The sequence below is a fragment of the Scleropages formosus genome, chromosome 18 (assembly GCF_900964775.1).
Source record: "Scleropages formosus chromosome 18, fSclFor1.1, whole genome shotgun sequence".
Classification (NCBI taxonomy): domain Eukaryota; kingdom Metazoa; phylum Chordata; class Actinopteri; order Osteoglossiformes; family Osteoglossidae; genus Scleropages; species Scleropages formosus.
In genome coordinates this window covers 2,968,545-2,993,304 of record NC_041823.1, presented here as the reverse complement: position 1 = coordinate 2,993,304, position 24,760 = coordinate 2,968,545, and the positions used below count along the sequence as shown (strand labels likewise).

General features: G+C 50.2%; 1 protein-coding gene and 1 pseudogene across 1 annotated transcript in view; both read left to right on the top strand.

The window, feature by feature from the left end:
- The window catches only part of LOC108940575 (eukaryotic translation initiation factor 3 subunit E-B-like), a 37,665-nt pseudogene extending 25,635 nt beyond the window's left edge, over positions 1-12,030 (top strand).
- A 2,420-nt stretch (positions 12,031-14,450) lies between these two features.
- The window catches only part of rspo2 (R-spondin 2), a 49,002-nt gene continuing 38,692 nt past the window's right edge, over positions 14,451-24,760 (top strand). Inside the window, exon 1 of the mRNA XM_018762883.2 lies at positions 14,451-15,400. Within this exon, the coding sequence (XP_018618399.1) occupies positions 15,307-15,400 (94 nt within the window). The 5' untranslated portion in view covers positions 14,451-15,306. The remainder of the gene's footprint in view (positions 15,401-24,760) is intronic.

Below are 24,760 nucleotides of genomic sequence, written 5' to 3'. Positions count from 1 at the left end.
CTCATGTCTCCTTGCTTGTAGAGCAGAGATGTTCCCAACGCAAGAACTCGTGTGAGCGCTCCCCGAGGGCTACGGCTCCATCCCGTCTCCTCCACGGTGATGGTGGTGCACCAACTGAGGCCGATGTTGAGCTTCTGCAAGTGCCCCATTAAGACCCAGAGGGCCAGGTACACGAGTGGCAAAATGTGTGTCTGTGGTCTTTGAGTGTTTGGTTGCCAGTTGTGTATTGGATTTATGTTCAGTTGTGTGTCTCGTCTCCATAGTGCGAAATGCAAAAATTAGGTTTCATTATTCGTAACCACTCATCCTGGCCCAGTGCCCCATATATTTAATATATAAGCCCATATATTTACATATGTGGCTATTCTCTGTACACGAGTGTTTTTACTGATTCTGTGTGATCATAAGTTTATTGTAACATATGCTATATGATTTATGTGATGACAGGGTTAGACATTTACGTTTATCTTGCTCTTTTCTCCAAAATTTACAGTGTTAATCTACCTACAATTATTTACCCATTTATACAGCTGGGTAATTTTACTGGAGCAATTTAGGGTAAGTACCTTGTTCAAGGTGGGGATTGAACCTGCGACCTTTGGGTTGAACATCAGTTGAACATCATGTCTTCGAACTGTGGGAGGAAAACCACTCTTAAGTGTATAGGATGTAATAACTACAAAGGACATAAAAAGGCATTTTTACTTCATAATCCCTAATGTTCACTATTTAATTGTGTTCGTTTTAACGGGATTTGGTTGTGTTTTACCATAGATTGGTCTATATATAGATACATAGACCAATTCATGCTACATATTTTTTTTTTAACAGTCGAAACTCCTGAATAATAATAATGTTTCTCCGTGTGTTAGACTTCACCTTACAAAAGGTTTTTCAGGAGCAAGTTACCGTGATGAAGAGGGAACTATGTCCTTTTCTTTCTTTCTTTCTCCCTTTCTACATGTGTGTTAGTGGTCCTTCAGTAACCTGTGCGAGAGGTGAAGTTTCCGGGAGGCCGTGAGCGACGGAGCCGCACGTGTCTGCTGTCATTTAGCAGGGCCCCTGTTCTCGTGTGTGTTTTTCCAAGGACAAACGCTGTCAGATGTGTGAACCGGCATTTAGTTTGGCGGCGGTGAGGGGTGGGGGAGTGGAGCATAAAAGACCACTTTGTGCATTTTGAAAACCTGTTGCGGTACCCCAGCCCAGCTCCCAGATGACAGCAATTGCAGCTCTGAACTCCTGCGGTTTTATCAGCGCAAGATAAGGCTGCTCTCAGTCGAAAAGAACGCTGCCCGATAGCGATACACAGCCGGAGTTCTGTTCGAGCGGAACAGGCCAGATAGGAGCCGTGAGGGCAGATGGAGGCGGAACACTCAAGGTGGGAGACGTGGATTGTTAGCGACAGTTGAAAGCGCACAAAGTGGTGCTCCGGTCAAGCAGTGATATTCCGACATCAGATATGCGGTTTCCACCTTTTCTGCCAGAGAGCAGGCAGACGGGGCCTTCCGGAGGAGCCGACAGCCCACGAACATACGCCGCGCACATCTCCATCTCTACCTCTGCTCCACGACCGCGGAGCGGTGGGAATTGGGTCGTGTAAATTGGCCTCTCACGGCGGTGCTTTTGACCCCGAGCCAGACACACGATGAGCAGCGATAAGTCACAGGCCCCGTGGTGAACGTCGCCGCTGAACTCCTTCCTCCCCACGTTTCATGTGGCCGAGTGGGAATTCCAAGATTGCGGACGGGTTGAAGCGCTGCACGTCGCTCTTTTAGGTCCGTGCCAAAGTAAACCGCCGCGGAGCTTAAATGTGGCGGGAATGGCTTTTTAAAAGTAGTGCAGAACAGTGATAATAATTTTAATTTCTACTTTTCGACTTTAATTTGACTTTGGTTGCGGTGATTTGAGTTTTCCCACAATTGAATTAGATTCCTTCTCGACTTGAAAGTCCGCTCAAGGGCTTGAAGGAAACCTGTTGCTGTAACCGTTTTATGGCTTCTTCCTCACTACCGATTCGATTGCTGAGATTTACAAAACTAAAAGGTGAACTTTCCGCTGTGCCTCAGTCTCGGTGCCTTTGTGCTCTTCCCAGCTGTAGCTCAAACACCATCGTTCTTTGTACGTGCAATATAGTATTTTACTAGGGATGGTGGTCGAGTGGTCTTGATATACACCAGTATTGCCAGACCTGAAACTTCTTCCGGTGTCGTCTCAGTGGCCAAGCTATTAAGTAATCTGGTGATACTAATACGTGTGTCTGTGTGTGTTTCCTTGCAGGTCCTGGTAAATGACTTCTTCTTGGTGGCTTGCATCGATGAATTCTTAGAGAACGCTCCCTTGATCATCTTTGAGACCTTCTCCCAAATGCACCAGTTCATCAGTATCAGGTACTCGCCACTCCCTGTGCAGGCAATCGAGAAACCCACCCCGTTTGAGTGGGTGACCGTACCAAAGCTGACTGGCCCGGCGAAGTCTATCTCTGTGGCTGGAATCGCACGTCTGAGACATCGGCGGTGACATCATTGGTATTATGGGCCAGCTCTGTTGGCTGGTGCTCAGACTCACAGGGGAGGGGTTGCTGGGAAAGCTTACAGGGCACTCAGACGCTGCAGCATCAATAAGGTGCGGACCTTTGTGTCCAGGTCTTCGTTGAGTACTTACGGGCAAACGCGCTGCTTTGCTTTAGATGGCCGTAGGAGCCGCAGGTCTCCTCAGAGTTGGTCCTTTTCTCGCACTTTGGTTCATGGTACAGATATGTAAAAGATGTTAGCTGGCGGCTGGTACTGACCTTGGCATCCCTGGTGACCCTACTGACCCTCCTCCAACTGTATAGCTTTGACCAGAAGCCCTCGGTTACTCACCATTTGGGGTATTTGTGCTGGTGGGTGACCTCCTCCAGCCTAGTGACTGGTGTCGGCTCGTCCCGGGAGCGAGGAAGTCCCAGACCCGAACCCGGAACATTCTTGTTCTGGCGTGAGTCGCTGTTCAGCCGTCGCACCGCACCACTGATTTACTCGCGCTCTGTTCTTTTATTTGCAGCATCCATGCTGCAGAAATCAACCTTGGAGGGAAACCAAAACCAAGAGACTTTGCTGATGCTAATTACTTTGAGTTTAAGGGTGGAAGAGAAAAATTACAGTAATTGTCTATAATTAAAAAGAAAAAAACACAAGAATTGGCTGCTGCTGTGTGCAGATCAGTTTTGGAATATGCAGATGTATGTAACACAAGAAGACTGAACCCAAAGCCCTTTGCCCATATCAAAGATCAGAAACATTGCTAGTTTGAATGTTATTTGATGATGTCAAACTTTTTGGACCAAAATGCACTCATATACATGCAGCAAATATACTTTTACTCTAGGAATTTTTACATTGATTCATCCAAAACTTTTATCCAAAGTGACCTACAACTCAGATAATACAAAAATACATCAATGACACACGAAGAGCATGAGAGAAAGGATTATCAACATATAGCTTGTGTGTCTGATACACCATGTTGCTGGTTCACATCCATCCAGTATCTCCTGGAGAAGTGATGTTAAAATAGGCGGCACAGCAAGTAGCGCTGCTGTCTACAGAGCCTGGGTGGTGAGAGAGGACATGGGTTCGATCCCTGCTCTGTCCGTGTGGAGTTCGCATGTTCTCCTTGTGTCTGCATGGGTTTCCGCCGGGTGCTCGGGTTTCCTCCCACACTCCAAAGACATGCTGTTCAGGTTTACCCATAGTGTGTGTGTGTGTGTGTGTGTGTGTGTTCCACTGATATGGATGTGTGACCCAGTGCAAGTAGTGTATCTAGCAGTGTAAGTCACCGCGGTGAATAAGGTGTCTGGGCTGGTAACATTACATAGAGTTCATTGGAAGTCGCTTTGGAGAAAAGTGTCTGCTAAATAAATAAAAGTAAATGTAAATAGCAATACATAGCAGATGATGTTGGACTCGTTTATGGAGATATCAGGAGAGGAATGGCTCTCAAAGAGATGGGTTCGAGACACTTCTTGAATGTGGGAGGTATTCAGTAGCTCTGAGGGACAGAGGGAGATCATTTCACCTCACAACTGCAAACTTTTGGTTTTGGTCCTATAAATCTGTCTAGTTTTCCCTTGATCAAGGAACTTGGTTTGGAGTCACAGTGATACACAGGAATCTGAAGGACTTTGTACTAGAAGCAGCTGGTCAGGTGGAGGCTGTACAGCTGAATTCCGTCAGAAGGTTGCTGGTTTATGTCTCCAAATGCTTAAATCGTACAGACAATGGAATAGACACCATGTTTAAGTGTCAGTTTTGCTGTGTGTGAGCTGGTTACCAGTATGCACCCTGTATGCTTGATCCTGAATTCTGTTTTCCAAGGCCCCCACCCCCAACCTAGTGGTGGAGCAGAGTGAGGTGAAGAGGACTTCTGGTTCCCATTATCCTGGCATGTAGACCAGGAGGGCTATGATACACCCCTGCCTTTAACAAGCTGTCTGAAGGAGTAGCTAGAGCAGCAGTGTGGCCTGCAGCTGCAGCACTTGACAGCAACTATCCCTAACAGGTTGCTCTGCCATACACTTTTATTACATACGGTAAAAATGCAGTAGTTGTCGTGACCCACACTCCATCGCTGCTTGTCATCTAGCTGAGAAATACTGGTCATGCATCAAAGGAGCGAAATTCTCTGTTATGTGTGAAACCCAGTTAAATTTCTGTTTGATTTATTCTTCCAGCATCTGCAGTGGCTCAGATAGAGGAAGCAGAAATGTGTTATATGAAGTGTTAATAATCTGTTTCATTATGTGTTGTTTTGACTGCTTTATTATCCTTAAATGCTTGTGAGGCAGGGTTTACCTTGACGGGACACCGGTCCACCACAGGAAAATCACTTGCACGCACTCATTCGTACAGTTCGCTACGCTCGTACATTCATACATTGCTACATTCACTCACTCACTCTCACTCACTCACTCACTAAGTCACCAGTTCACCCGAAACACGTCTGGACTGTGGGAGGAAACCAGAACGGCTGGAGGAAACCTACGAGAACATGGGGACGAAGTGCAAACCCCATGGAGAAATACTTGAGTCAGACCCATGACCAGAAAGCCACAGCTAAGGAGCTGCGAGGAACCAGGGCTACCGCTGTGCCACCATGCCACGCTGAAGTTTTACTCTCAAATCTTTCATGAAGGTGGTGTTGTATTTTCTGATCTGTTGTGTCTGAGTCCTCGGTTTCCGCCTTAACACCTTGTCATCGAGAGGCTGCTTTAGAGGTGCTGTCGTCATCTCTGCCCACCAGTGGCCACATCTTCAGAGAGCTTGTCGTGCAAAGCCCATGTGAGTGAGGTGAGGAGCTTGATGGAGCTCAGTGGAACTCTTCAGTTGCGGGTCTTAGAAATGCTCCAGAAGCAGTCTGGGATTGATTTGGAGTCCTGGTTCCTTTGGCAAGACTCCCTGCAGTAGGAGACCACAGAGGTTAGTGAACTAGGAAGTTGAATTTTCTATATATTTATAATATATATATTTTTTAAGTACGTCTCTGTCATACCAGGTTTGAGACGAATGAGACAGAATGGACACAGGAATTCCAGGACAGTAAGGCAACAGTGAAGGCTGCTATAAGGGCCTCGCTGTTGAAGAATGTTGGTTTGCTGTTTTTAAATAGCACAAAGTTTGCGTGTTCCAAGCAGCGATTGAAATGAGTCTGAAGCTAATTTTAATGAGGACATTTTTACGGCTCTTGGCTATGAATGTTTTGCAGACTTCTTAAACTTTGTTTTTGCCCATGCTGGAGGCCAAATTCGGCTCGAGTCATTTCACGCTGATGCCTCAAGGGTTAAGATACGCTCCGACCGCATGATTTCAGCTTGTGCTGCGTGACTCTGTACTCTACTTTTGTCTACATTCCGGAGATTGTTCAGTTAAGTGGTTAGCTACAGTTACCTGTACTTTCGCTGCGACTGCTGCTTCTCAGAAGACTTGCAGTCTTTAAAAAGCGGAAGTGAAATTCAGTATGATGTTCAGGGCTGCTGTGTAATTATACGCCAACCGGTAACTGGGTGAGTGAGTCAAATATTTAAGTTATCTGGTGTTTTTGCAAAACTTGCCTTAACCTCAAAAGCCAGAAGCATTCGGCTGAATCTGTACATTGACTGGCCTCGCAAGGGAATCGCTTGTGATTTTACATCTTGTGACAAATTTGTGAACGCGTGTGCCTCTGCAGGCTCAGAAGGTGAAGTGAGGTCCGAAGGACCTGGAGAAGCCATGTACGTTCTCTACCACCGTGTGCTCTAACAGTTTCTTCTTTTTTTTTTTATTTAAACTGAGTAAAGTGCTGTGAGCTTCTTTCAGATGGAAAAAGGTCTTTCCGCAATACAATTGAATCATTAGACAACCACAAGGCCATTTTGGTTTCTAGAAAAACAGAAAGAACGAACGAACTTCCCCGTGTTCAGAAAGTGGCTGGAATTCCTGAAAGCCTTCCGAGCGATTCATTCAGCAATGCTTTTCACAGAGTCGTGCTTGTTGATCCTTTGTATCGTGTCACTGCCCAGGAAGCCGGTGCCGGAGGGTGTCAGTGTAACGATGACATCACTCGGTGCCGCCGGTTGACCACATTGAGCCCACATGAATGGAAATGAGTCCAACTGCCAGCACTGGGCATTGCACCGGAGAACCAGTGTGCCAGTAGACAGTTAGGAGGGAGCTCATTTGCACTGATGTTCTTTTTGAGGGTCGGGTCCCTTGGCCTCTTTTCAGTGAAGAAGGGGCCAATGGGCCTCTGTCTCAGCTGACTGCTGCAGGGTGGCTTGATCAGCCTGTTCCTCTCCAGGGCCACCAGCAGGGTCACGTTGTTCTTCTACTGGAGATTCAGTCCAGTCCTCCACCCTCAGCATTACACTGCAACGTACAACAGCGCAACACGAGCCCTGCGTGAGGAATGCCCAAATCTAACAGCTGGTGGCACACTGGTTAGAGCTGTTAGCTTACCAATGATATACATTGGTTCAAATCCCAGCTCCTGCTGTTGTAACCTTCATCAAGGTACTTATCCTGAATTGTTGTAATAAAAATTCCCCAGCCGTATAAGTACAGTTGGTAGTGTAGTGATTAGAGCTGCAGCCTTTAGACTCAAAGGTCATAGGTTCGAATTCTACCGACAGCTCTAGTACCCTTGAGCAAGGTACTTACCTTAAATTGCTCCAGTAAAATTACCCAGCTGTATAAATGGGTAAAATAATTGTAGGTAGATTAACCCTGTAAGTTGCTTTGGCGAAAAGCTAAGTGAATAAATGTAAATTATAAATGGGTGAATCAATGTACAAACCTTGTGTTGTAAGTTACCTTGGTGAAAAGTGTCAGACAAATGAGTGAATAATAAACTATATGAATAAATAATGTGAACAGCATAGCAGTATGTATTTCTCCTTTTGTTCACCATCTCCAGGTGCTTTCCATTGCAGCACATCCTGTAGTTCAGCGTTAGATGTTCAAAAGACTGGGAAGGAGGACTCTTCATGTGGTCCCCAGTCCAAGACCCTCTAGTTCTGCGCAGGGAGCCACTGGAAGCTTTATTATGATTGGCTGATTAAATGGCTATTAAATGGCTGAAGGCGGGAGGGTGCGACCGTGAAGCGTGATGGGAGGCTCCACAGCCCTGCTGGTGTCGGTCACACTAAGCGTCCTGCTCAGGTTCAGGTTCATCATTTCCTCCCCGGCTCAGCTGAGTGCTGCTGATAGATCACAGGAGGAGGGTTGCCGTCTGGTCCTTTATCGCAGCCTGGTCCGCGGTCCACAGGGCCTGCTGGACACTCAGTCTGTGTCTGGAGGACAAACCCAGATAGGCAGGACCTGCCTTTCCCCTCTGAGCTCACGCAGACCCTTCAGACACTGATGCAATGCTGACCTTTCCCTTCAGTGGCTCGGGAAATGCATCGGCTACGCTTTCCAGTGCCGCCGGGCACGGCTGGAGGAGTCATTTGTTTCAGTGCGCGGCCTGAGGAGGCAAAACCAATATTGTCCAAAATGAGGTTATTTCCAAGTGTGTTTTCATTAGGAAGGATGGTTTTTTTTTTTTTTTTTTTTCCCCCCCCCTCCACTTTTTTGAAGAGTCAGCACCGCAGAGTGACAGCGCAAGGAGCCGCACCGCTGGCAGTGTGGGCGATCAGGAGGGTCGGGAGGTAGCGTGAGAGTTGGGCCCGCTGCTGGTTCGAGGGTTACTCACAGCTCCGTGTACTGGGGAGAGGGGAGATTAATGGTACGGGAAGTGAGGAGATAATTAGGGGCGAACTGTTTTTATATAGCGCTTACAGCCTTGTTTCGTCACACACACTGTGTGTCTCTGTATAAATGAGCTGTGTGTTTGTTTGTGTGTTCACCTCTTCCGGCCAGCTTGGCGCTCCTGCCGAGGCTCCGCCCGGAATGCTAACAGCTGAAACGAGCTCCAGCAGGAAGTGGGGGCGCAGGGGGGTGGGTTTATTGAAAATCCATAGGAAGGCCGCTTGCGTCCGTGATGCCGCCTGTCATGGTGTCCATCTATCTCGGCTCCAGGCTGACACATCCCCGACGTTCTGCAAAATGCAGCCTGCTGATGTGTCTTCCGTTTAGGGGACGGACTGAGACCACCACAGGGGTCCTTGCGCGAGCTGTCAGATCCACCTGCCTCCAACCACCCTACTGTGCCCCCAGCTGGAGACATTCTCCTCAAAAGCTCCTTGCTCTGGACCGTGGGGTGATATTTGTACCTGGTGAGGGACACAGGAGTCCAGATTACCACTGAAGTATGAAGTATTTTATTTATACCCTTTTAAAAGAACTGCTGTGATGCTCGCTTATGTCTTGTCCTATTTGGTGTTTGATGCATGGAAACTGTTACTAGGCATGACAAGCCATACATCTGCGGCTGAGCAAAAAGCACAGGATCATTACCCCAGATTCTCATCATTTATATACTGTTAATACAATTGCGTCTTTAAAGCTGTCTCCGACTCAACATAATTTACTTTCATTGTCACTTATGCGCGCAAGGCAACGTTAATCATGGCGAGAGAGCAAGCGGCGTAATGAGTAGCGAAATGCGACTCCACTCCTCCTCGAATGCCGTGTTCCCTGGCTCACACTTCACACGTCTTTAACTAACGGGACGTGACAGTTGTAGGTGTCGGAGAGGTCGCACCAGGTGTGCTTCGCTCCGGTTCGAAGCACAGGGAGTCGTGCTGTTACAAACGCTGAGCAAGGTGCTCAGACCACACCGTTCTGGCAGGACGTGCCGATAATTAGCATGCGCTATGGCGCTTCATGTGGATAATGATGAGGGTAATGAAGGTGATGATGACAGCGATGATGGTAATTAATGGTAAGAACATATGGAGGGCAATAATAAGTCTTAAAGCACACAACAACCCTTCTGCGCCAACCTGACATGTATGGCTTCTCTCTCTTTCTCTTGCTCTTGTCCAACAGCATGCTGGCAGACAAGCCAAACATGACTCCCATGGAGGCCGAGAGGTAGATCGTGGACCTGATCCGCAACACCTACTTGGACGCCAAGATTGACCCCAAGCTGGTGAGGTGACCAGACAGCCGTAGCATGGCTTTCTCACGCGGGCCGCTGCAAATTAGTCGTTCTGTAATGAACGTCTCCTCTCGGTGTGTTAGCTAATACTGTATAATGGTCAATCACGTTTACGATTCTAAGGAGGACGTTGGGAAAATGCACCACAATTTGCAGTTATTTCTCTCCATAATTATTAGCAGAGCGGGCAGAGAGCCTGCTGGGAGAATGAGGCTCCTTTGTTGGATGGAGGTCCATCATTATCCCGCAACCCTCCCACGTTGCCATGAAACAGACACCTCCAAGTGGCCTGCTAGACCTCTGTACTCTGTAAATACCACACCACCTCGAACAGGAAGGAGTAACAGCTAGCAGAGAATTACTGAGTCAGGCACTGAGATTTGGCCGTGTTACTCGAAAACTTCAAATTTATGCCGTGGTTTAAGAACTGGACCTTTCAGCAGAAGGTTTGCTGGGTCCGCTGGGCTACTCTGCAGCTGTTATGTGCGTTGACCAGGGTTTTTTTTAATGCTTTCTTAAAAAATATCCAGCTGAATAAAATAATAGGCTCCAGAATTTGCTTTGGCGAAAAGTATTGCTAGGTAAATAAGTAGTAATAATACGAACGGTTAAGGAAGTGACTTGCAGTGTATGGATTCCCTCCCTCGCTGTCTTGTTTCAGGGTCATGTGGTGATGGGGAACAATGCCATGTCCCCTTACCAGCAGGTGATCGAGAAGACCAAGAGCCTGGCATTCTGCAGCCAGATGTTGGCCGTGAGCATCGAGTAGAAACTTATCTACAGCAGCAGGAACGAGGTGAGGGGATTTTACCCTGGGAACGGGGATAGAGGGGCTCTCGCTACTGATTGGAACTCTCACATATTTTCTATACTTAGCACATTTACTCCTCCTGTTGTTAATTTATTTTTACATTTTTTCCACCATTTCCTGAGCTTTGTTTGTAGCAATGTAACTGAACTGTGTTTACCCTCCTAGTCAATAGATGGCAGTAAAGAGCACCAAGTGTGTCGGACTGCCTTAACTCTCCTCACTTCCACAGTGTTACAGCTCGTTGTCTGGCGTTCCAGCGAGTGTCATTCGTATGTAACAAGACAAGGAACCCAAGTATGGCATAAATTGCCATATGCCAAATGTCTGCATCCACATCCTGTCCTGTGTATTTATTTACCATCTTGTTCTCTGTTCTGTGTTACACCATGGTCTCCGGAGAAGCGACATTTTGTTCCACTGTATACAAGCTATATAGAGGAATGATAATAAAAGCAACTTGAACTTGAAACTGGTCAACAATCAACATTAAGGAGGAGCTTCTGGAAACAACTTTTATTTGTCATCTATTTTTCTACATTAGATTTTGATGCAGCTGGAAATTAGTAACATTTTTAAAAAGTACTTCTTTGTTATAGCTGTATTTGAGATGTTCACACAGTCTAACTTAAGCTGAGGGACATCTATATTCCTACTGTTGTGGCTTAGTAGTACAGTCATTTTGGAGTTACCAACAAATCGGGTTACGAACAGACTTGCGTGTTTATAAGCCGATGAGCCAGCGTACTTCCGCTCTAAGCATGAGGTTTGGTGAGAATCACTGCGCTGTGCTTGTCGTGTTCTCCGGAATGGTGTGCCGGTGCGACATAGAGAGGCCCTTTCATCTCTGCGCTGTTTGCCTTTCAGACGACTAATGACAAGGCAGATGTCAGCGGAGCCGTAAAAGTCCAGAGCACTAGCGCTTGGGTATTAATTACGCCGGGTCTCAGGCTCGCCATTTAAGGCACTTCTCTGTGCTGGTGCTGCGTTGGCTTTAGATCGCAGGGCCCTTTCAAGTCCGAGGCGTGACCCCACCCCCCTGTGTCTCACTCGTCCGCTTCCCAAGGGGGCCACGCAGACGTTTGTACAAGGAGGCCGAGCGAATGCAGAAAAGTTGGGGCACCTTTGCAAATGGGCGGCAAGGGGTCGGGATGGCGACGCTCGTTAAACATGTGTCCTTTGGCTCGACAATTTCGGGTGTCAATTATCTCTCAATTATCGTTTAGATTTCCTGCAGGGGAAAACAGCCTTAATGCAGCCTAATAAAAGCAGAGGCTTCATTGGAGGAATTCTGTAATTAGGCAAACAGCTGCAAACAACTAATGACTAATTAGATGTGTTGTCCTCAGGGCTACGAATCGGTTACGTGTAACATGGCCGGCGAACCGTCCGGACACGGGTTCGACGTCTCGCAACCCCCCTCTCCCAGGGACAGCAGGAAGAGCATTAATGGTCTCTAAGGGTCAGTGTGTGTCCTGCGCGTTTTAATTTTTAGTCGTTTTTATCTTTCAGACTCCTTGCTGAGCAGCCCAGGAGGGAACGTGGAAGAGGACCATCCATCCACTCGGCATGTCCATCTTCTCATGTCCCGCAACCGTTTTTTCCCTAAGCAAAAGCACCTTTTGTATCTTTGCTTGCTTTCTAGCGGTTCAATAAAATCTCTACAAAACCCCTCAACAAGTCGTTGCTTTATTTCGGGCCACGGTGGAGATTGTGGCGGGTGCCAGTTCAGGCCCCGGCGGTCTCGCTCTCCCTATCTGATGAAGCTTTAGCGGCCGCCCTGAGTCATTGGATCGGACACTTTGGGCCCGGTTTTGTGAAACAGCAAATTTATGCCACGTAACGATGAATAAATGTTTAGTCTGTGGCTTTTAGCGTTTTAGCGGTGCAGTTCGCCGGGGCAGTGACACATGAGCGGCGGGGGCCGAGAACGGAGTCCTGTGGAGACGCTGTAATCGGCCATTAGCTGCCGCGGCGGCGCGGTCCGGCCGGCGCTGCTCGTCGCCGAGGTAGCGCTCCCTCTCAGGAAATTGGAGGGGACGGCGCGGCTCTTTCTCCTTCCTGTCACGCAGCTGGCTGACACATTTATGGGCCGCGTTTATGACGCGGGACGCAGGCACCCGAGCCGCCGTCGCTCCGTGAGCTCCGAAAGCCAGACGGCCCCCGGGGTTGACGTCATCGGGCCGTTCGACGAAGGACGGGGCGCGGGAGGCCGCGTGGCCGCGAGGACGGCGGTTTACCGGTCCTTAGGAGTGACGCATAACGCAAACACAGCACGTCCACCTTAGCAGCGCCTGCGGATGTTGGTTTAGACCGGCGTCCAGACCGCGGCCAGAATCGCAGCGCCCCCCAGCCCTCCAGAGTAAATAAACAAACACGGCAGAGGTCGGCGGCGGTGTCACCGTGCGGCCCGTGCTGCTGCTCCCACCCCGCCCCCTCGATCTGCTCCACGGGTGATGGGAAACGACGCGGTTCAAGACACTCGGGCGCTTTCTACCCCTGCGTCAGCAGCCTTTTCCCCCAGAAGTGGTGCGAATGGGTCGACAAGGGGCGCTTGTTCCCCCAGGTGAACGATGGGCCCCCGCCTGCAATAATAATGCTGTTACATACACCCTTTGCGTCGAAGCCCAGTGGCGTATAACGGCGCTTTTCCGCACAGGCCGAGACCCGAACGTGGCGATTTCCGTTCGCTACGATGGTGCGGTCGCCAACCACTCTTTACAAAAGTCATTGGCTGTTTACTGTATTTTCTGTCCTCCTCCTCAAGTCGAAGACGCAAAGTCTCAGCCGCTTCCGTCGTCATTTGCGAGGCGGAAACGAGAGCGTGACTTTTTCGTTGGTAGCAAATGTGGCACCGGGTGGCGTGATTCCGCTCCTGCCGTAGTGGCCTACATCGAAGTGCTTACCTTGAGTTACTCTAGTAAAAACGCCCTACTGTTTGAAGGGGTTAAATTAAGGCATGAGCCAAACAGTCAACGGTAGTAATAGCTGTTACAGGCGCGGCGGATGATGTGGAATCAAAAATGGAAGGAAATGAAAAGATTAAGTGCCACACCTAGTGGCTGGAGATGGTAAAACCTCTGAGAGACACTTTCAAATTAACTGGATTTTTTTCCCTCTCTTGAAAGGAAATCCCACCCCCACCCTTTAAGGATAAACGCTTTAGAAATTTTCCAATATTATTTATTTAAACATAAAAATAAATTAGCTATATATTTTGGAGAGCAGCATTCTTATCCAAATTACAGCTTTCGCACATTAATAGGTCACTTTAGTGGTGTCCTGTAGCTCTGATGATGTGAAAAGGCTGTAAATGTTCAGGAGCAGGGCAGTGGAACCCTGGGCCACATGTCTCCATCTCTGTAGACAGTGGGGTTTAATCCATGAGGAAATTACCTTTTTTGGTGTGATTTACTGGAACAGAGTGTAGAGCCTGGTCACAAATGCAAATGCAGAGTGTGAGAACTTGGGGAGAAGTGACCCTTCAACCTGTAACCCGAGGACCCGACACTCTTTACAGGACTGTTTTTACCCGAATAGCCTATAAAAATAGGTGTGACTTTCTCATCTGGTCTCATCAAATGACACAACAAGATGTGTGTGTGTGTGTCTTTCTATATACATCTATATACTGTACACAGGCTGGGAATAGCTGGTAGTGTGGTGCCTAGTGGCTGCCTTTCGATGCAAAGGTTGCAGGTTCAGATCCCACCTCCTGCAGCAGTGCATTTGAGCAATGTACTTACTCTAAATTGCTCCAGTAAAGTTTCTCAGCTGTGTAAATGGGTAAATAACGTGGTAACTTGCAGCTGGAGTCCGCTCTTTATGTAAATATGTTTTTTTTTGTTTTTGTTTTTAAGTAGCCGCACTTAATATTTCTGTCAAGAAGGCGAAAAGATATTAAAGAAGAATTGTGACAAAAACGCACAAGTTGCAGCGTCAGGTGTGTGTGCGCGCGCGTGTTGTGGGACGGGGAGCGCTAGGACCCCGCGGACCGCGCGTTCATGTGCTCAGCAGATGCAGACGTGTGTGTCATCTTCTGAGAACCTTAGAAGAAAAAAAAAACGTAAAGAAAGAATAAGAAGGAGGTGAAGAAAAAAACCAACTTTGGCCAAGTGGGTTTCGGACTGGGCGACGGGACCCCGCGGCTCGCGCTGCGCCGCGTTCCACGTGACGAGGCGCGCCCGCAAAGAAAAGGGGGTGTGAACGCGCGAGGAGCGCGAGTACAGCTGGAGCGCGACCCCGGCAGCCGAGGCAGATGCGCTGAGAGCAGGAGCCGGCAGGACCATGGTGTCGATGACGCGCGCGCACTGAGAGGGGAAAAGTGGCCACGCGGAGAGCGCGGGACAGAGTCCGCTTGGAGGAGGAGGAGAAGAAGAAGAAGAAGAAGAAGAAGTAACTGGTGGCCCGCGAGGGATGCTGGGCGCGCTCAGCTCCTCCCGGACTTGCGAAGAAGGCACCTGAGAACATCTCGGAGCTGGACCTGACCTGTCCTCCACCAGCATCCTGCTCATCCTCAGCCCGTCCGTCCATCATCCTCGCCATCAGCCCGTGGACCTCGAGCGCGTCTCTCGGACCTTCGCCGGCGCCTCTTTCGCTCCACGCGTCCCACCACGCCGATCATTAGGGGTCCGAGGAGGACCTCCGCGAGCCCATCCTCTCGACCCTCCGCTCCTCCTCCGCTCCGCGCCCGCAGGACATCCTCGGTGCGCGTTCGGCGCGGGGTGCCGCTCTCGTCCCGCGGCGCGCGCGCGCCCGGACGCCCCTTCTCGTGCCCACGCGCGCGGGGGGCCACCTGGCAGCCGCCCCGTCTCATGTGCCGCGGCGCGCGGTGCCGCCCCGGCGAGTCCGACGAGGAGTAGCGGAGGAGCGCGCCCGGCGTGCGGCGCACGAGGGGCGCCCTTGACATTTCCACGCGCGCGCAGGAGGAGAGAACAGCCGCCCAGATGCACTTCAGACTCTTCTCCTTTGCCATCATCGTCCTGAACTGCATGGAGGAGAGTCAGTGCCAGGGCCACCGCTGGAGGAGGACCAAGAGAGGTGAGAGCCGCCGTGTCCCCGAGGTGTCCCCGAGGTGTCCCCGAGGTCTCGGAGGTCCCACCCCCGGAGGTCCGCTCCACTCTACCGTAGCCCGACCCGACGTCCTTTTGTTGCTCTTAGTGTTACTTTGTATCACCCGACTGACTCTCTCTCTTCTCTGCTCTGCTCTGCTCTGCTCTGCGCGCTCCCGCTCCCGCGCCCTCCGTGCAGCAGGTACGAAATAGGTGTGAACTGTGCAGGAAGGGGGTGTCGCCGCGGCTCGCCGGGGGACACTCGCTGTCCGGCTGAAGATGACAGGGCTCGCGCGCTCCTGCGGCACGTGCGCCGCGGTCACTTGAGTTCTCTGTGCGCCGCTGCGCTATTTACTGATCCTCTCTATTAATTGTCCATTATTGTCTGACTGTTAGGGTTTCATGCGGTTAGTGTGGTTTGCTGTGGATTCATGTGGTTTATTATAGTTTATTAAGTATGACTGTGGGATTGACATGGATTAGGATCGATTTGTGTTTGTATTTAATCGTTTATAACGGTCTGGGAGGGACGTTTAGTGTGCTTTGCTACGGATCTGAATTGTTTGTTCAACTTTATTATGGATGGGGAACGGTTTGGCGGGCTTTGGGGGCTCTGCTGAAAGTGGCAGAGACCCCCCCTGGGCTCACAGGTCTCTCTCTCTCACACACACACCACATCGATCTCTGGGTTTGGTGTCTCGTCTTTCCCCTCCTGCTTCTTTCGGACAGATCAATACATCGGGCATCCTTTATAACCCTTCACGGGGAGATGGGGGGGGGGTGGAACTGGAGGGTTCGAGCGCCGCTCGTCCCCGTGTGTCTCTGTCCCTCTCCTTCAATCCAGTGTCACCATGTCTTTGATGTGCAAAGTGGGTCCAGCTCGAGTCCCCGTCCCGACATCCCTCTGTTGTCGAGGTGCGCGCGCGACGCGCGGGTTTGGCTTCTTCAGGTACTCCGCGGCCGATGTCGGGTCCCCCTTGTGTCCTTTCCGCGCACGGGACGGGACGGGAACGGGGACGCGCGCGGGGGCGCCCACAAAGAGCCACTGTGTCTTTAATTAAATGTGGACTTTGGTGGGACCTGACAGCCCCGGCCGATGTGCCCCGAGAAGGGGCTTAAGGGGGGAGGGGTGGGTAACCGTGGGAGTGAGTGACATATGAATTGCCCCCTCGACGCGCCCCTAAGCTGCTTTTAATTGATCTTACATGCGGTGATTGATCTCGGGACAGTTGGCGCTCGCGCGACAATCGGCCCCGTGCAGCGGGGCGGAATGGGATTAGATCCTGGGTAAATACTGGAGCCCCCAGTGAATGGGCCGCTGTCTCGCACCTCTCCAAAGCGCGCGCGGGAGCGCCGTAATAAAGAGGCAGCGGAAGCCCCGCGCGCCGAAACGCGCCGGTTGCCTGGTAACCCGGGCTGTCAGCAGCGCCTATAAGTGTTCACAGAAATCAATCAATCAATCAATCAATCAATCAATGCGGCTGGTGGTGCAGTTTGTTTGCGCATCTTAGCTCACCGACAACCGCTGAACTACTTTCGAGCAGTTCAATAATGGCACTAACAGTTTTCATGCACGTGCATTTAATTACTTTAGTAATTACATGCTTGAAATGTGATGCATTTTATCTTGAGGCTTTTCCACGAGACAGAAAAAGAACAAAACAATAATCGACACTCACTTGCATCAAGGTCAGTATTACTGAGGGAGTCCCGTGTGTTCAGGTGTTGGTCAGATGTGGGGGGGGGGGTTTCTAGAGTGGACAGAGTGGAACTTGGGCCAAAGGCAACATCATAACCATGCTGGTGGCTGAAGTCCAGCGAGAGGTTTCTTTATTTTATTTATTTTTGTGTAAGAGACTGACTCTTCAGTTGGCAGTGTGTGTTTCAGAGATGTGTGTGTCTTCAAATGATTCTGGTGGAGTTTCCAGAGACGCGGTGTATCATTTTAAAGACTCAAAAGACTTATTGCTTTGTACAAAACACTCGTGATTCTGAGATGGTCCAGCAGGTGGCGTAGTGGTTACAACCATCACCTTGCAGCTGGGGACCTGGGTTTGAGTCCACCCTCCTGCTGTAATGCCTTCAATGAATGTACTCACCCTGGACTGATGCAGCAAAAGTTACCCTGCTGTATAAATGGGTAAATCAGTGTAAATAGCTCAGTGTAGAAACCTGTCACTGTGAGTCACTTTTGCAAAAAAGCATCAGTTAAATAAACTAATAAGTAATAATGTTGTAACATTGCAGCCTTGCTAACCTGCTGATCCTGTGAACACGACCTCCCGTAAGGATCACCCTGGGCGTGTGGCCCCAGCGCCAGCACTCAGCGGGGCCTCGAACCTTCGGGAAATGAGCAGCCCCCCTGGCAGCGTTTCCTGGCCTGAAACCTCCCCGCTGCCGAGTGCTTGTTTCTGCCTGACAAGCAGGGAGGAACATATTAAATTTACACCTCCTTACCCCCTGCCCGACCTGCAAAGAAAGAGGCGAGACGGAGCCAAAGCCCCCCTGCGATGATATCAGCGCTCAGCGTGGGGGTCTTACCTTCCCTTCTCATTCTTTGGTTCATGATGCCACCTGCTGACAGCATTAAAACAGAGAGGGACACAAACCGCAGCGGCGAAGCCCTTAACCGCTTCATCTCCACCGAGCCGCGAGTTTGGGGTGGACTGGACCGCTTCCTCCGCTCAACGTGTGTGTGTGTGTGTGTGTGTGTGTGTGTGTGTGTGTGTGTGTGTGTGTGTGTGTGTGTGTGTGTGTGTGTGTGTGTGTGTGTGTGTGTGTGAGGCCATTTTCCGCTCACGATCTTGTGAACGTCACCTTTCGGAGCGTGACCCCGTTTGCCCGGATCTTGGGTTCACTATTAACAAAAAAATTGAATTGTTGTTAATTTTTTTTTTTTTTTTCTTTTTTTTTTTTTTTTTTTTTTTGTTAATAGCGAAAAGAAGGAAAATGTGTGCGTGGGACAGAAGGACGAGAGTGTGTGTGTGTGTGTCCCTCGTGGGTTCAGGTACAGACGACTCTGCCGTGTATCAGTGTCAGTCATCGGGGTGGGGGGGCTGCTCGCTTAATCCCAGATCGGGGCCCAATGTGGGGCTCGGAGACGCCACTAATCCTGGGCTACTGCGACCTGCAGTGATCTCACCCCACCAGAGCGAGAGAACAAGGTGAACCCCGACGCAAAGGAGCAGGAGGGACGACCTCCAAGCTGACTTACCATGTTACTTTGTGCGCTAATCTACTTACACCGATTTACCTGTTTACACAGCAGGGTAATTTTGACTGCGACAGTCAGGGTAAGTACCTTGATCAAGGGCACTACAGCAGGAGCTGAATTCAGGATTCAGATTCAGGTCCTACTCATTGTAAGCTGACGGCTCTAACCGCTGCGCCACCTGCTGCCCCGGGGTGTAAGTGCAACAAGTAGTGATTATTAGTGAATGATCTGTCATAAGAGTTTGGTGAGAAGAACCTGCTGGTGCTTTTGAGATGTTGCTGAATTGCCCCCTACAGGACAGTCAAAGGTTACGGGACGTCTCTGTCCTGGTTCGGGACTCAGACGCCCCCCCCAGCACTGAGTTTTTACATCATTTTACCCTCTAGCTGGAGCCAAAAAAAGCAGAGGAGGAAAACAAAACCAGGAGTGTGGGAGGCTCAGTCGTCCGCTGCGTCATCCGCAGCGAGCGGCTTCCCCAGCGACGCGGGAGCGCCGATGTGTCTGCTGTCCTTCCGCAAGGCGCTCCCTACGCGGAGGTGCGAGTGCGGCCTGGGGCCGGGTTCCCTGGCGTGGGTTCGAGGCGATGTTGCACGAGGTCCCAGGTTACTGGTTGTAGGTGTCAGTATTGGAGCCCCGTGCTCCTGTGGTGTAGTGGAACCCGCTGATGAAGTGCGGGGTGGGGAGGGAGTCTCCAGACACACACAGGATTATGTGTGTGTCTCACACTACCATGTTTCTGGTCTTCATCCCTCCAGTAGCTCCTATAAAAGTGACATTAAAATACGAAATACATAAATAATCATGGCAGATGGTGTTGGACTCATTTATGTAGCTATCAGGAGAGGAGGGGTTCTGAAAGAGATGGGTTTGAGACCCTTCTTAAATGTGGGAAGGATTCAGCAGCGCTGAGGGACAGAGGGACATGAGTGGCTGCATATAAAATTCACAGCAATGAATAGAGAGGATTGTGATGGATGATTCGTTATATTTTTATGGCGCAGATAGGAGATTGGGGAGAAGTACCTCTGACAGTCGTGGGCTCTTCAGATGCTGTGAGGGGTTCAGCAGCTATGAGGGGCAGAGGGAGCTGATTCGCCCACACTGGGGACAAAACTGAGAAAGTTTCTCGGTTTTGATTTCGGATACTTTGTGGCGTGATCCTCTCGCTATGGTCGTTGCCATGGTGAGCAGGACGCGATCGTGGCGTGAAACCAGTGATTGGTTCACGAGTTCATGAACGCGGTTCTGCTCGGCAGAGGAGGGCTTGGAGGGGAACATGAGCAACGTCACCTGAAGAGGATTAAACCCCCTCCTTGTGGAGGACCGCAGCCTTCTGCTGTCACTACATGTCCAGCACCTCAAAGAGCTCAAGGGCTTCGAGGATCTCTGGTCTCCTTGAGCTCTTGGAAAGGCCTTCCAGAAAGACGCCCTCATTTTACGCCCTTTTACTTGGCCCCTCTCTTGAGGGCTCATGTTTTGCTCCCCGTTGGAAAGCAGGCCTGCGTCTGGGAACGTGTTCGTCTGTTAGGCAAGACTCGAACTCTCTGGAGATATTGATCATCCTGAGAATGTCTGGTGAAACAAAAACAGATGAACGTCCAGCGAAGCACCTCAGAGTTACCGCCCAGTGTCTTCGTCTGATCCAGTGTCTCGTTGGACGGGAATCGACCTCCATTTTTCGCAAGCAGTTTCGTTTTTAGGTCCTTTCTGAGTTTTATGACATTCTGCTATGTGTTTTTCGCTCTTCCCCCCCCCAAGAGCTCAGGATTATTCAAAATCAAAACACTTTAAACACGCATAATAAAAAAAAGAGTATTTTTTTTCTATTGTGGGGCAGCAGGTGGCGCAGTAGTTAGAGCTGTTGGCTCCCAGTCGAAGGATCTGAGTTCCAATCCCACCTTCTGCTCTAGTGCCGTTGATCACACTACTTACCCCGAATTGATACAGTAAAAATGACCCAGCTCTATACAGGGGTAAATCGGTGTAAGCAGACTTGTGCATGAAACAATGTCACTTCATACACAATTTTCATTGTTTTAACGTATGTATCTTTCTGCGGACACCTGCGGTCTCCTGCTCGTCGCAGCGTCGTCACCACGGTATTTCACATGCTCTTAATTCTAAATTCCAAACAGATGTTCCTCTTCCAGGCTCTGTTTTACCGTGCCGTAAAAGTATATTTTCGGAAATGCGAAATAAAATGGACTTATTACGTAAATTTAGTAATACGCTCCATATTTGCCTGTGGTGATTCCGAGATCCGGAGTCGCGGACAAAAGGTTCTGTGTACCGTCTTGGAGCGGGAGGCCCGTTTGGAGCGCCTACCTTACGCTCACGCAGCAATTACGGCTTAATAAGTTTTCTTATAAAAGCGCCACGCAGGGGAGCCGGATCCCTTAATTTGGTCTTGTATTCGGCTTTATGGAGGAGTGGAAGTGGACCGGAGACGCCGTCCAGAGGGGTCGAATAGAACCGTCACAGGAGACACGGTTTTAGCAACGCAGTCGGATTGCCGATACGGTAAAGCGATTTGTGGGCAAAGTACCCATCGCTGTCCCAGCATGCTCTGCTCCATGAGCGAGGAGGGGCTCCACGATCGAAGGCCCGCATTTTCTCCCAGGTTGAACGGTTGCGGTCGCGAGGTGCGTTCTGGAACGTAAACGGCGAACGTCGAGAAGGAATTTCTCGGAGCGGTTCGTGCGCTGTCGGGTGTCGTCTCCAGGGTCGCAGACCGCTGGCGGCGTCACAGGGCTGGGGGAACGGACACCCAGCTCAGAGAGCGCAAGGCGTTCAAGGATGTCGCTCCCCCAGGACTCCTCGCTGCCCCCAGGTTTCTGCCCTCAGGCAAAAGATGCAATACCTCACGTGGCCATGTAGAGTGAGGGGGGCGATAAAGAGCCAACTGCGTAGAAGCAGATATCCCCTCACACACACACACACACACACGCACAGAGTCTACAATCGCTTGTCCCAAAGCAGGGTCACAGCAAACTGTTGCCTAACCTAGCAACGCAGAGAGCAAGGCCGGAGAGGGGAGGGGACACACCCGGGACGGGACGCCAGTCCATCGCGAGGCACCCCAAGCGGGACTCGAACCCCAGACCCACCAGAGAGCAGGAGCCGGCCAAACCCGCCACGCCACCGCACCCCCCGACGGCAGCTGTCCAATGAAGGCAAAAAGAAAAGGGAAGTAGCGGGGATGTGGAGACCATGGGGGGTGCAGTAGTGGAGTGTGTGTCGTGGAGGTGGGGGTGGGGGGTTTTTCTGTCTTTCCTCATGATTATTTTGTGGTTTCTTTGTATCCTCTACTTCAACACGCGGTGTGAAAAGAGCAGCATGTGGCACAACCCCCCGCACCTGGTCAGGAACAGCGTGGGCTCCTCGACACTGACGTCACATCTCGACCGCAGGTTTTTTTTTTTTTTAATTTATTTTTTACTGGGGGGCTCTTTCTCCTCCCCTTGTTAATAAACGCCTGAGCTTCCTGGACCGTGGTAACTAGCCTTGCCGGATAACCGGTTGATCACGTTCTCAGTTGCGGTCGTCGTTCCTGCGCTGCTGTTCAGGATATCTGCCCCCAACCCCCCTCAACACCTTTTAGATGGGCACACTTCCTGGTCTGCTTTTACAGGCCCTTTAACTATCGGCGAACACGGCATGAAACGGGCCTCCGTGGGCGGCAACTTTGGGTTGGAGCACAAGTGCGTCGGTCAGAAGCCCTCCCAGCCCCACCTTGACCCTCGACCTCTTCCACGTGAGGCCACGAGTCGACTGTTCCTCACACCACGAGCCTCCAAGACCCCCAGTCTGTGTCTGTTATCAAAGCTGAGGACAGTTGAGGTTATCAGACCATGATGCTCAGCTCAGTCTTTCATGAGTGCAGCAGGGGGTCAGCTGGGGTCAGCTGGGGTCAGCTGGGGTTAACCGAGGGATTCTGGCTTCTCCAAGCGTGTCGAGAGCAAATGAGGTGACGTCTGAGGGGTCTGACATGGGGCCCCAGAGGAACCCGAGACATAAACATAAATTTCTAAAACAAAAATAAATGCAAACGTAGTATCGCATCATAAAGACACGATGGGCGGAAACGGTCTCGGGTTCAAATATGACCTATTTATACAACTTTTATGAACAGAACGTTGGTTCCTTCATCTGACGTCCATCAGGCTTCATGAGGTTGAATGTGACGAACATTAATGTTCCCCCTTCCCACACACACACACACACACACATACACTCTCTAGTGGTATGATTTCACCTACATGAGGTGTACAGACCCTGAATTCCCAAAAACAGGCTGAAGTTCTATAAAAGGTGTAACACAACATTAGCTCACGATCCATCTTTAATAATTGCTGTATGAACAGTTATGACGGGACACGCGGTTTTGGACGGAAACACCGGAAGCGGTAAGACGGGTCCGACACGCACCGGGGGTTAAACCCGTGCGCGAGGCCGTTCCCCCCCGTGCGTTTGCTGTCGGCGGAGCGGCTGGTGCTCTCGGGGATGTGAACCGTTGGGCCCGGCGTGGTTTCCAGCACGTTTCGCACTCCGCTCGTTGGAAGTGTCCGTGTGGGAAGGCGGCGTGTTGTTGCGCGAACTTGTCGGGGGAACCGAGGCTGCGGTGGGCAATGCTGGAAACAAAAGTGGGTGGGGGGGGCAAAACCATTAACATTTTTCAAATTCCATTTTCTCCTCACCATTATGCACTTGTGTTACATTCTGGCCGACTTTTCTTCAACTTAATATTGTTTTATTTGAACCCGAGCCAAGTCCTTTCGAACACACTGCCTTTCCCAGTATAAACAGCCGTCTCTGGCGACGGCGGATAAGTAATGCATGCGGGCGGCCTGGGGTCACATGTAGTTTACATGTTTACGGACTGATGGGTTCTGTCCGAACGCTGCGTTGCGCTAACAGCGTCGCAGGAAACACACGCTCGCATCGCGCACTTTTCTCCGAAGCGTCAATTTTTACTGTATCAATTCAGGGTAAGTACCTTGTTCAAGGGCACTACAGCAGGAGGTGGGATTCGAACCCCGGTTCCTTGAGTGCAAGGCGGAAGCGCTAACCAGCGCGCCCCCTGCTGCGATACTCATGCAATCAGCTGAGCTGTTTCGTTACTCGTAGCCTCGAGCGCCGAAATAAGAGGCCGCGTGGGCGGAACACACACTCTCTGAAGACAAGCGCTCTGACCTGCTCGCACTCGTCGAATGAAACGCTATCTGGTAACGGATCGCTGTAATACTACGGTAATAGCCCGTGTTCGTACCACCCAGGTGCGACGGCCTTCGGGGTGCTGGGTTCTTGTAGCGCCCTCCGCAGTTTGCACCTGGGAAATGGAGCCAGTTTTCACCCCCTCCATCAATCAGTCCGTCTTTGAAGGCAGTCGTTCCGTTATTAAGGCGGGTATTGATCTATTTATATATTTACTTGGGGAAAAAAGACACCAAATGCCTCTGTTGTGCTCTTACTGAACTGCTGGAGAGAACGTGCCGGGAGTTTCCGTTCACACTGAAGAACTGTAAGCTGTCTAGGTGGAACACGTACCACACACACACACACACACACACACACACACACACACACACACACACACACACACACACACACACACACACACACACACACACACACACTCCCCACCCCCCACCCCCCAAACCATGCACACTGCACATGTTTCCACCCTCCCGGCCATCTGCATTTTATCTAAATCTGGACCAAACCTGGTTTCTAATCTTGCCTCTGAAATCCTGGTTCGTTCCTCACAAACTCGTTACTCCTGCTACATCGATATTTACATTTATTCGTTTATCTCACCCTTTTCTTTCTTGCATTTTTAATCTAAATACAGTTATTTCCCGCTTTATACAGCAGGGTAATTTTACTGGAGCAATTTGGGGTGAATTCCTTGATCAAGAGTACTAGAATTAGAGGGGAGATTTGAACCAATGACCTTTTGGTCCAAAGGCAGCAGCTCTTGCTACTCCACCCCCCTTTATTAGTTTTTTCTGACACTTTTTTCCAAAGAAACTGACAGTGTTAAGCTCCTTACACTGATTTACCCATTTATACAGCAGGGTAATTTTATAGTTCCTGCTTAGCATGCTTTGATCAAGGCTACTGCAGCAGGAGGTG